A 12,498-nucleotide genomic window follows, 5' to 3' on the forward strand; every position below is an offset into this window, starting at 1 on the left:
TAAACTCACTCAAGGTGAACACTTGGTTAACACCAGCAAAATATCTGTACTGGCAGTGATGTTCTTGATATTATACAATGTTTTAATGGTTAACAAATTTCAGTCAGCATGAATTACTAACTTTTTTTGGTCTGTTGCATCATTGCATTTTTCATTAAACCTGAATTGTCAACGTTTTTCCCTTTTCCTAATGTTTCTCTAGCTGACCTTTATGCATATCATTGCTCAACAATCGCCATCAACAAGGAAAACAATTGTGACACCAACGGTGTGGAAAACTAGATTCCATCAACAAGTGCAATTCCATGTTGAAATGTGCTTTTATGTTCTTTAAACAGGGCCACTATTAGTAACATTGAGTTCCAAGCAGTGAAAGGGTTGTCATGCCATAGGAATGACAAAGCTTAGATCAGCAATAGAAACTGAATATTCGTCAGGAAGCAGAACATGGTGTATTGAAAAACAGCACAACAGGCAGGAAGCTTAGACTCAGCAAATTTAGATTATCCACACTATGTAAATGAAAAGTTCTTAATTCTGCTGCACTGGGTTCCAGGTGCAAATCAAAGTGATTTCACAGTGTTATGCATGAAGATGCTGAACATTTACTTTTAAATGGTTCAAGCTATATGTGCACTTCCAATGTATCTTTAAGTGGAACTATAATTCAATCAACAACAAATGAGACTGTAGAAAAAAATTTAGACATTCAAAACAGACATCAGGTGTTTTGCTTATTGACTGTGTAAGTTCCAAAATAAAAGCCTAATTTCCTGCTAAGTGATTGGAAATGAAATGAATAAAGTTGATGAAGAAGGGGCAAGTATTGATTGCATGAATTGGACCTAGTGAGAGAAAAGTTTGCTATATATTACGCCAGCAATGGAGGCAAAACTAGGATTTCTTTACAACTTCTACCAAGTCAAACCCACAAAATAAAAGATGACATGTGGCATGGTGGGGGCCAGCTGTAAACATTGTTTTTAACTTTTGTACTTGTCTGTAATTCATACAACATAGATGAACAACAATCTTGGGTGACCAGTAATTCTGAGAAACTGATATGTTTTAAGAACATGAAATTAATGCTTTACCTTGCATCTACTCTCATTATTGGAAAGCTTGGATTGACAGTTAATGATAAATGGCTTTTTTGTTTTAATATTAACTAATTTAAATGTTCACTTTTTACTGCCAAATATGTTAAGTTCCCTTCTGCCTTTGAATCAAGGCATTACTATTGCTATGAAGACATTGTATCACAAGCCATTTGTGCTATCCTTATTGCTGAAAACGAGATGGAAGCATTGGATGCAATACAAGCTGGGAATCAGTTCCATCAGTTTACTCATAAAACTTACAGAACTGTTTTAGCAATTCCTGGAGACATTATGTTGGCAAGTTAGATGGTGACAACAATATCACGTCACCTGACAATGGAAAATTTTGCAAGACATTTAAAATCCTGAATCTGGTGTACAAACATTTCTGTCTGAGGTGTAAAATACATCAGACGAATGTGAGGAGGACAAGACCATTTTGCCTACCCACCATGAAGTGTTAAATGCCTTGGACACTTTAGAAAGTTTTGCTGCAACATCTGAACAGATCATTAGTTTTACAGACGTTCTTACAGCTGGCCATCTAGTTAGCAAGCATTTTTGTTTCTTTCTGTGGCAGCACAATGTGTTGAATGTTTGCCATTAGAAAATTATCTGCAAGTGCAATTTTTCTGGAATTTTTGTTCCTCTCTGTGACAACACAGTATACTAGATTTAGAACATTATTTGAGTGTATAATTTTTCAGGATACAGTACAGTATCTAATGTAAGGGCTTTAGTTTTCATTTTTGTTGTTTATGTTGTTACTGCAAACCAATGTTATAAGTTGGACTGATGTACATTGTAATATCGTAAAGCTCCTTTTTAATCTTCTGCAATAATAGAACAGTTGATATAGTAGCGTTTTCTCTGATAATATGCATAATATTGCTGTAGTCTGTATATACTGTATGTATATACAGCAAATGGTTAATATACAGAAAAATAGAACTCCAAAAACAGAACTTTTTAAAAATAACTTCTGGTATTTTGGTCCATAGGGGTTATTTTTCTTTCACTTTGAGTAACTAAAAATTTATACTGCTCAAAAAATTCTGCAGTGAATAATAAAAAACGTACCTTAAACTATCAGATGCATTTCTTATTGAGGCTGCCACCTGAAACAATACAAAGAATTATTGGCGATTTAAAATTGATGAAACAGTAAATAAATAAAATTGTATTAACACCCACTACCATCTGATTGTTCCAAACAATAGTTGGAAATATTATTATCAAAGAGACACAACATAACTGCAGCAGTTATTGAGGAAAATTACAAGTAAAAATTAACACTTCATTTCAGCACTTTGCTTTTAGCTTTGTAAATAATTATAAAGACACTGATTTATTTGAAAACAAATTTCCAACTTGATACTTCAAATTAAAAGCGTGAAACATCATTCACCTGCCATGCACATACAGTAAGGTGAAGTACCAGAGAAAAATGTAAAAAATCGTCAAATTTTTATTGATGAAACAGGTAAAGAAAAGAACAGAAAAAAGTTCTATCTGAACTGGTATTGAATGTATTTTCTTCACAACTGTTGCACTGAATATTATGCCATATCACATCAGTTTCATCCACAGAGGAAATTAAGGAGTACAGCATGACATGAAAGTGATAGGAATTATTACATGAAGTGCTGTTATTTTATAGGCATATAAATGACAAAGATTCGTGTATTATCATAAATAGGAAATAAACAACATGGTTAACGTGAGGACAGTGTGCTCTTCAAATGAATGAATAGGCTTTCATACATACAATGAATACATATGAAGAATCAATGAGCATGTGGACAACTACAATAGCACTAAAATAAGTGTTACTCGAGTCTAGCAGAAGACCATTAAGATCAAGGATAATCAAAAGATTCAGTCATCAAACCCAGAGATGATCACCTAATGCGAAACATGTCAGATTAAACAAACTATTTCACATTAACAGTAAAGACTGAGTCATCTCTGACAGCAAGTTGAATTAAGGTAACTAAATCAGGTAATTTTTCTCAAAAATAACAACTGCACTGAAAATGAGTAATAACAAAGATAAGGGTACTGACAGTCGGATACCTCTAATTTCCTCACACTGATAATTACGGGCGATGTTTCCAGATTGCATCGTCATCATCATCATCATCGTCATCGTCATCCCATACATTAACTTATAAGAGATAGTGTCTAAATTTAAAATTTTCTTCTTACTCCTATATCCTTCTCAATTTCTTTACATACACAATGTGATCAAAAGTATCCAAACACCCCCAAAAACACAGGTTTTTCCTGTTAGGTGCATTGTGCTGCTACCTACTGCCAGGTACTCCATATCAGCGAACTCAGTAGTCATTAGACATCATGAGAGATCATAATGGGGCACTCCGCGGAACCCATGCGCTTCGAACTTGGTCAGGTGATTGGGTATCACTTGTGTTGTATGTCTCTTTGCCAGATTTCCACACTCCTAAACGTACCTAGGTCCACTGTTTCTGATGTGATAGTGAAGTGGAAACGTGAAGGGACACATACAACACAGAAGCATACAGGGCAACCTCGTTTGTTGACTGACAAACTGCTGACACTTGAAGAGGTTCGTAATGTATAACAGGCAACATCTATACAGACCATCACACAGGAATTCCAGACTTCATCATTATTCACTGCAGGTATTACGACTGTTAGATGGGAGGTGAGAAAACCTATACTTCACCATCGAGCAGCTGCTCATAAGCCACACATGACGCAGGAAAATTCCAAATGACGCCTCGCTTGATGTAAGGAGCGAAAACATTGGACGATTGAACAGTATAAAATCGTTGTGTGAAGTGAAGAATCAAGGTACACAATGTGGTTACCTGATGGGTGTGTGTGTGTGTGTGTGTGTGTGTGTGTGTGTGTGTGTGTGTGGCAAATACCTGGTGAACATCATCTGCCAGTGTGTGTAGTGCCAACAGTAAAATTCGGAGGTGGTTCTGGTGTTATGGTGTCATAATGTTTTTCATGGAGGGGGCTTGCATCCCGTGTTTTACATGGCGCTATCACAGCACAGGCCTACATTGATGTTTTAAGCACCTTCTTGCTTCCCACTGTTTAAGAGCAATTTGGGGATGGCAATTGCAGCTTTCAACACGATCGGACACACCTGTTCATAACGCATGGCCTGTGGCAGAGTGGCTACACGACCATAACAAACCTGTAATGGACTGGCATGCATAGAGACATGACGTGAATTCTTTAGAATAGTTTTGGGATGTTTTGGAATGCTGACTTAATGCCAGGCATCACCGACCGACATCGATTCCTCTCCTCAGTGCCAACACGAGTTAAGAATCGGTTGCCATTCCCCAAGAAACATTCCAGCACCTGATTGAACATATGTCTGCAAGAGTGGAAGCTGTCACCAAGGATAAGGGTGGACCAATGCCATATTCAATTCCAGCATTACGGGTGGAGGGCGCCACGAACTTTCAAGCCATTTTCAGCCAGGTGCCTGGATACTTTTGATCACACAGTGTATGTCATCGGTGGTCTTCCGAATATTTATATCCATTTCTGTTTTCCATGTGTCGCTGTTTAAGTATGTTTCATGGTCTTTCTGGACTCTTTTTCGATTTATTGTCATCTTGTGAGAGTCCAACTTCTTCTGTACCTATGATCCATTTTGAACTGTTTTTGCTAGTGCTTGCTACCTCGAAGATCTGCCTTGTGAGCCTGTCGTCAGTCATCCTGTGATGTGTCCACAGAATTTTATCCCTTTTTATCTATAGCTGTCCGTTATTGTTTCTGTCTATCTATGGATCTCTCTAAAGGGCCTCTTTATCCAAATTCGTTCACAGAAAACTGGCCCAAATATTTTCCTGAGAATTTTCTCAGTCAGTCATTTTTGCTTGACCATGAATCACAGTATTTTCTACAGTAAAGAGTTACTCCAGCAGTACTTTCGCATTGACTAAAATAGATTTTTTGTTATGACAACTCCACATCAGTTGACAAGCTTTTGAGCAAGAAACTCCTGAAGTTATGTTTGACAATAAGGGAGGATCACACGTTTGAAAGACTGAAGATTTTGAACAGTGTGATCTCAAGATTTCAGCTGCAAAACTTGTGGACAAATGAAGGCAGGATGATGGTGAAGACCGAAAATAGGAATGATCAGTCTGCAATGCAGACAGGACGTTTGAAGCTAAAAAAAATTTCAACTCTTGTTGCCTCTAATTTTGTGTGTTTACTTTCATGTCTATTTTGCAAAGAAACAATTTATTTTACTAATATTATACTTAAAACAGTTTCCCCTCTTATTATTCTCTGTTTGTCTATGTTTACTTTTAGTACAAATTTTCTGCTCAATTCTCATACCTCCAAGACCAATACTATTAATTAATTCACTATTACTTCAATATGTTCACAAGACTCTGATTCAGATGATAAATTACAGTCTTATTTCTACTTTAATAATTTATCATCATATTACTGTGGTTACTCATCATTAGCATCAATAGTAAGACAGACTGCTTTCATTCCATTTACCTTGCTTTCAGTATTGTTGTGCAGAGACTGTTCTAGCTCTGTTCAGGAACTTTCTCCTCCTGTCTTCAGCTGACCATTCACTGACCAGTGCAAAGCCTGCTGGCCTTGGCCGCAAAACCTCCCTCCTCCTGGAGATATCTCCCACTTTCACGTCAAGGAACCTTGCTCCGCCACCACAATGCACTCTGGTATTCCTTGTTCTCCCAACCTCACCAGCCTAAAGTCGCTACTATCTAGCACCTTCAAATGCCTAGTAGCCAAATGCACTGAACATCCTACTGCACTCGCAAATGTTCGATCACTGCCACCTCATCATAATTAAGTGTCACGTATTTCAAGACATGGACATACATCTGATACTTCTTTCAGAGATGTGGCTCGAACCAAGTATGTCCACAAGTTGCGTAAATTGAGAAGACTACATCTTTTCAGGATACAACAGGTGTAACTGACAACTGGGTGGACTAGCAGCATATGCATACTCTTGATTTATCACATAATGTGCTACACACATCCAACAATCATGAAGATAAACAAGAGGAATATGTTCATGTAGATTACATCCATTAACAGAAAGTCACATATGTGTGTACTCTACAAATGTCCTGAAGTATCCACGTTTGGCTGCTTTTAAATAGCTCTTTGAACTGAAATGTGAGCATATAATGATGCTCCACCCAGATCTTCCTTTTTTCCCAGAATTCCTAGCTGGTGAAGACTTCTTAAATTTCCTTTCCACGGGACTCACTATATCTGAAAACTATCTTGTACATTTATAAATCCTTTTTATACCTGTCACTATTATTGTTGTCATTACTACTGTTACCACCACCACCATTTGTGGCAGCAGTTGTAATTCTACTAGTAATGTCATTATTAACTTTATTAGTTCATAGTATTACTTACTCACATTGCCACTTATGACACTCAAATCATTTTAATACTATTTGTCATATTATAACTGTTGTTTCTTAGGTAACTATGATGTATGTGTGAAACCCTGGTCCAGTGCAGAAGAGAACCTGATGGCCCTCATCGGACTAACATAAATAAATAAATAAATAAATGCTGATTGGATTATCTCTCCTGGATATTTAATTTATATGTCTTGTGACACTTCCTCATACCAAGTTATAGTGGAGAGATTATCTGCAGGCTTCCTGTCAATTACTGGGTTTTCTCACAGATGATTTGTAGACCAGTTTTCTGTGACATTTTATGAAGCTTCTCCAGGACAAGTTTGGCTTCTTTACGGTTTCTTAGAAATGTGAGTGTCTATAAGAGCCATACACCTCAGGTTGGTTCTCTGCTCTTTTTTAATTTCAATTTGGATTCCCTCATCTCCTTCCCTATGGCTACATAACTTTTTTCAGAATTATTTTAAATTGGAGGGGATTGTGGATCTCTGGCTGCACGCTGTTGTGCATTTCAAATGCTTCTGAAATTTCTCCAATCAATTTAACATTTGAAGTTATACCTATTAATGTCTGTTGGATAATTGCCACTATTTTCCTGTCAATTTTGAATTCCGTTGAAGTACTGAATCAATATTTTTTTCTATCAAATCATAAGCCTTTCTGACACTTGTCAGAAGTTGTCACAGTATTTACACATCATCATCTTTAAAAAATTGACTTTGGTTCCCATATCTGTTCTCTACACGATTACCCTTTGCAAAATCGTGCCTTATATTAAACTATTAATGGGCCTAGATGTTCATCCAGTTGACTTCGCAGGACTTTTTCAAGAATTTTGGACATAACAGGATGCTGTGAAATTCCCTGCAATTATTCAGACTGGTTTTATGTCATTTTTATGAAGAGGAACAATTAATGCACATTTCCACTCTTCAGTAATTTTTTCAATTTTACAAATGTTTAACATAATTCTGTCAGTTGCTTCTGTCAGATTACTGTTGCTCAGTATCCGTATCCGCATACTTCTGCTATGAGTTTCTGTTTCTGCTGATGACTTATTTTCCAAAGTACTGATTTCCTTCAGTTCCTCAACAGATGATTTTTAATCTGAATTGTTTCGCCTCCAAAATCTAGTTGTTCTTTCAGAGGCACACAGTCAAGAACTGAGTGAAAGCCATAGACTAAAATTGTTATTTTTATGTTGGTTTCACGTGACCAGTTTACATTCTTTTTTATAGCCTTGAACATTATTTTCTATACTTTCAAGAATTCCTGCCATTTTCTAGGGTTTGTTACTATTTAAAACTTTCAATGCTTGTTCCCTCACATCTACTGGACCATGATCATAGACAATGTTCCACTACCTGTGTTCTCTCCTCTTTTGTGGTTAGCATAATCTCATAATGGTTTTCAATATGTCTGCAAGTTTCTTACAATTTATGGTATATGAATGAACAATTTCTTACTCATAATATGAGTGTTAATGGATTAATGATGACTGATTTATTCATATGTCTTTCTTTTCCGACAGGTTGAAATCTAATCTTTATATGCAAGAGACGTTGAAATGACTAAAAAATTCCTTTCTTGCTCTTACACTGCCTATTTTTATATCCTTATTGGCTATAACACCAGAGTCTATCTGAAACACACACAAAGCGGAGTTCAGAAAATTCCATTTTTGTAGCTTCTTCGCAGATTTAAATTATGTGGTAGTGATTTTCATCTCATTTTCCCAGCTGTGTCTCACGATTTTTATATAATCTCTTTTGAACTCCTGTTTCCCAAAATTTTTTTGTTGGAATGTACACATTCCTGACAATGTGACATCCCACCAGTCAGACACTGAAGCAATTCAGTGGCATGCTTTTAGATTTGCTACTATTAGCTTTCATTAGCACACAAATGTTATGGATATGGTTCAGCAACTCAGACAGGAATCCTTGGAGGGAAGGTGGTGATGTTTTTGAGAGTCAATGTTGAGAAAATTTAGGGAACTGGCATCTGAGGCTCACTGCTGATGTAACTGTTTATCAGCGTGTAATGTAAGGAAACATAATAAAACTTTGTTGGTCTGATTTGTATACTAATATTAGCCTACAATATAATGCATCACACTTTGTGTATCCTCCATAACTGTCAGAGACATACTGAGTTTTATTTTTCTATGCTTACTGTTTTTTCATCTTATGTCTTTTGTTAATTTTGAAATCACCTGTTTCTGTATACTGAAATAGAAAACGTTTAATAGGATGAAGTGATGGTAATATTGCGGAAGACAGAGTTTAGATGTGTACCAATAAATAGTGAGTTTTGTCATAACAATGGGAGGAGATAAATTATGTAAGGTTGCTGTTGGGCAGTATACAGTCATGGATCACGAACTTGTAAACATAGACAAATACTTTTTTCTTGTGCGCTGTGGATTGTAAAGATAGTGGACAAAATGGAACTAAAATTTATGCATTCCAGATTGATTATCCACACAATAGCATGAAGGCAGCAACTTGGAAATCATGCAGAGGCACATTTACTAATGGAAAATTCTATGAAGCACAATGCCAACAGCTAAGTTAATAGTCCACGGCGTCGATCTACCTCTTATTGTGAACTGATGTAATGTGGGAAAATATCAGAGCAGTGACAGTAAAGGAAAACTTCTGCTAAATGAACTGATTTCAATATTGAACACATTCTCCCAAGTGAATACCATACACAAAAACTACTATGACTGTGCCCCATAGAAATTTGTTATTACACCATGCATATACAATGGAATGAAGCCTAACAAACAAATGCTTAATTTGGGAAGAGAAAATGTGATGCAGGAACCGGTTATGCCAGGTTCACTCTTTTTTATACAGGGTGTTACAAAAAGGTACGAACAAACTTTCAGGAAACATTCCTCACACGCAAAGAAAGAAAATATGTTATGTGGACATGTGTCCGGAAACGCTTACTTTCCATGTTACAGCTTATTTTATTACTTCTCTTAAAATCCCATTAATCATGGAATGGAAACACACAGCAACAGAACGTACCAGCGTGACTTCAAACACTCTGTTACAGGAAATGTTCAAAATGTCCTCCGTTAGCGAGGATACATGCATCCACCCTCCCTGATGCGCTGATGTAGCCCTGGAGAATGGCGTATTGTATCACAGCCGTCCAGAATACAAAGAATCTCTACATTTGGTACTGGGGTTGTGTAGACAAGAGCTTTCAAATGCCCCCATAAATGAAAGTCAAGAGGGTTGAGGTCAGGAGAGTGTGGAGGCCATGGAATTGGTCCGCCTCTACCAATCCATCGGTCACCGAATCTGTTGTTGAGAAGTGTACGAACACTTCGAATGAAATGTGCAGGAACTCCATCGTGCATGGACCACATGTTGTGTTGTACTTGTAAAGGCACATGTTCTAGCAGCCCAGGTAGAGTATCCCGTATGAAATCATGATAACGTGCTCCATTGAGCATAGGTGGAAGAACATTGGGCCTAATCAAGACATCACCAACAATGCCTACCCAAACGTTCACAGAAAATCTGTGTTGATGACGTGATTGCACAATTGCGGGCGGATTCTCGTCAGCCCACACATGTTGATTGTGAAAATTTACAATTTGATCACGTTGGAATGAAGCTTCATCCGTAAAGAGAACATTTACACTGAAATGAGGATTGACACATTGTTGGATGAACCATTTGGAAAAGTGTACCCATGGAGGCCAATCGGCTGCTGATAATGCATGCACACGCTGTACATGGTATGGAAACAACTGATTCTCCCGTAGCACTCTCCATAACTGACGAAATTAAAATGAGCTCTAACATGGAAATTAAGCGTTTCCAGACACATGTCCACATAACATCTATTATTTATTTGCGTGTGAGGAATGTTTCCTGAAAGTTTGGCTGTACATTTTTGTAACACCCTGTATACCATATCCGCTGTCCCTAGCATTTTTCCTTGAGTGGTATGCTTGCACAATCAACAGGCATCAATGTGTATGAGGGTCATTTACAGACCACAAAAGAAGACGAGAAATTAGGGCTTTTATGGAGGCAACAGACAGTTGCTTTTCCCTCACTCTGCTAGCAAGCAAAAAAGAAAAGGAAATGACTAATAGTGGTGGAACATACCCACCGCCATGTACCATACAATGTCTTGCATAGTATGTCTTCGGATTTACGTTTTTCAGTTTAAATGGTTCAAATGGCTCTAAGCACTATGCTTACGTTTTTCAGTCCTCTACCTTATATTCCCAAATGTTTGTTAGGTTTCATTCCTGTGAGAAGTTTATGAATCTAACCATCAACTTTCTCTTATGCAAGATGGACAAAATTAATACAACAACATTATATTTTACTGGATTAAGTTTTATGCCTCATACAAGCAGACCTTATCAAAGCTGTAAATTTTGCCAAAAAGATAATTTATTTGGATCTGCTATGACTTCTATGGTGAGGTAATATATGGATTTATCTGCATACGTCCAAGAGTTTTTCTGTGACTGACGAATCTGTGAGTAATTCAGCACGTACCATTGAGGTAGCCATACTGTAACTATTTTGAGATCAATGTATCATGGGTGGTCTGTCACATAAAAATAGTAACGCACTTTGTACCTTTGGCAACTTTGAAAATTTTTAGTTCAAACTGACAAATATCAATGATTCACTGAAAAGATAAACCATGTCCAATGTGTTCTGCAATCCGTTAATCATAAGTTACTGGAAGGAGGAATATTTTTCCAAATGATCTACACTCTCATGGTTTAAACTTATACGAACTGTTTAACATCCAGAAGGGTCACAGAAAGTATGGTTAAACATATTGTTACAAATTCCGTTTGGATTCTATTCAGAACAATAAGCAAATAACAGTTGCTAATCCACATCAAGTGGAATATCACAAGAGTACTGTAAAGTTATTAATTGCACTTAGGTCAAGAAAACTCACAATCTGTGCCTGTTCCACAGTAATGCATTTCTTACATCAATTACACAAATACATTTTTATCACTATACATGCAATAAATCAGAGATGGGAGTGCTTACAGTATTCTCAGTTCCACCCACCTCCAAATTTAGTTCAGGATCCTCCTTGATAAAATCATTTGGCCAAGAGATTACCAAATTATCTTCAAGACACTGAAAGAGAGAAAAAGTCTCAGTTAAAACTACTTGTCCCCTTCTGTACTTATGACATGGCTCCCAATATTTCTTTTTGATGAATATAGCAGTTATTCTGCCAACATGTATCACCATAATTTCACACTCTGCTATACTGCACTAATTTTACACATAATCAGTCAGTACATAGCGTACTCCATGGTGCTTACTGACCCTTATCCTTCATTTGGGAACCTCACACTTTGCCCATAGCAAGAAGAAGAGAGAGTGTGCTTACTCGCTGTGCATTAACGTAGTTGGACAGGAGAGGTGGCGAGCCTGAGAACTACAATGAAATGAATATCCCTAGCTGCATACAGGCATTGATATAAATCAATAGGGACAGTCCAAAATAAGTGCCCCAACTGGGACTCGAACCTGGGATCTCCTGCATACATGGCAGATGCTCTATCCATCTGAGCCACTGAGGACACGGAGGATAGTGCAACTGCAGGGATTTATCTACTTATCTCTGGCATGCCTACCGTGAGACCCACATTCCCAACCTATTGTCCCGCACTATACTCATACTGCTCCTGCCCATTATACTCATTACTCGCAGCTTTTTGCCGATTCCCGAAAGAGTTCAGGCACTGTTTGTGCATCCGCATAGAAGAAGATGGTCAAATGGCCAGTGAGCCTTGAAGATGGTATCTGTTCTTTTGGAAATGTCAGAAACAACAGGTACCATCTTCATATACCCAAGAACTACGAGCAGAACTGTCACTTGAGACTCAAGTTGACATGTAATGGGATGGCGTTTGTTGCTTCTGCCCCGATTTA

General features: G+C 37.4%; 1 protein-coding gene across 5 annotated transcripts in view; it reads right to left on the bottom strand.

Moving 5' to 3' along the window:
• Positions 1–12,498, bottom strand: part of LOC126426925 (zinc finger protein ZFP2-like) — a 211,505-nt gene that overhangs the window by 91,997 nt on the left and 107,010 nt on the right. For 3 of the 5 annotated variants that reach the window (XM_050089032.1, XM_050089030.1, XM_050089029.1), the window contains exons 5-6: positions 11,623–11,694; positions 2,181–2,218 (exon numbers count right to left, since the gene is read on the bottom strand). In XM_050089032.1, the coding sequence (XP_049944989.1) occupies positions 2,181–2,218; positions 11,623–11,694 (110 nt within the window). Of the gene's footprint in view, positions 1–2,180; positions 2,219–11,601; positions 11,695–12,498 lie in introns of all 5 variants that reach the window. The other 2 variants (XM_050089031.1, XM_050089028.1) reach the window with 1 other exon arrangement.

This window comes from Schistocerca serialis, chromosome 11, assembly GCF_023864345.2.
Source record: "Schistocerca serialis cubense isolate TAMUIC-IGC-003099 chromosome 11, iqSchSeri2.2, whole genome shotgun sequence".
NCBI classification, from domain to species: Eukaryota; Metazoa; Arthropoda; class Insecta; order Orthoptera; family Acrididae; genus Schistocerca; species Schistocerca serialis.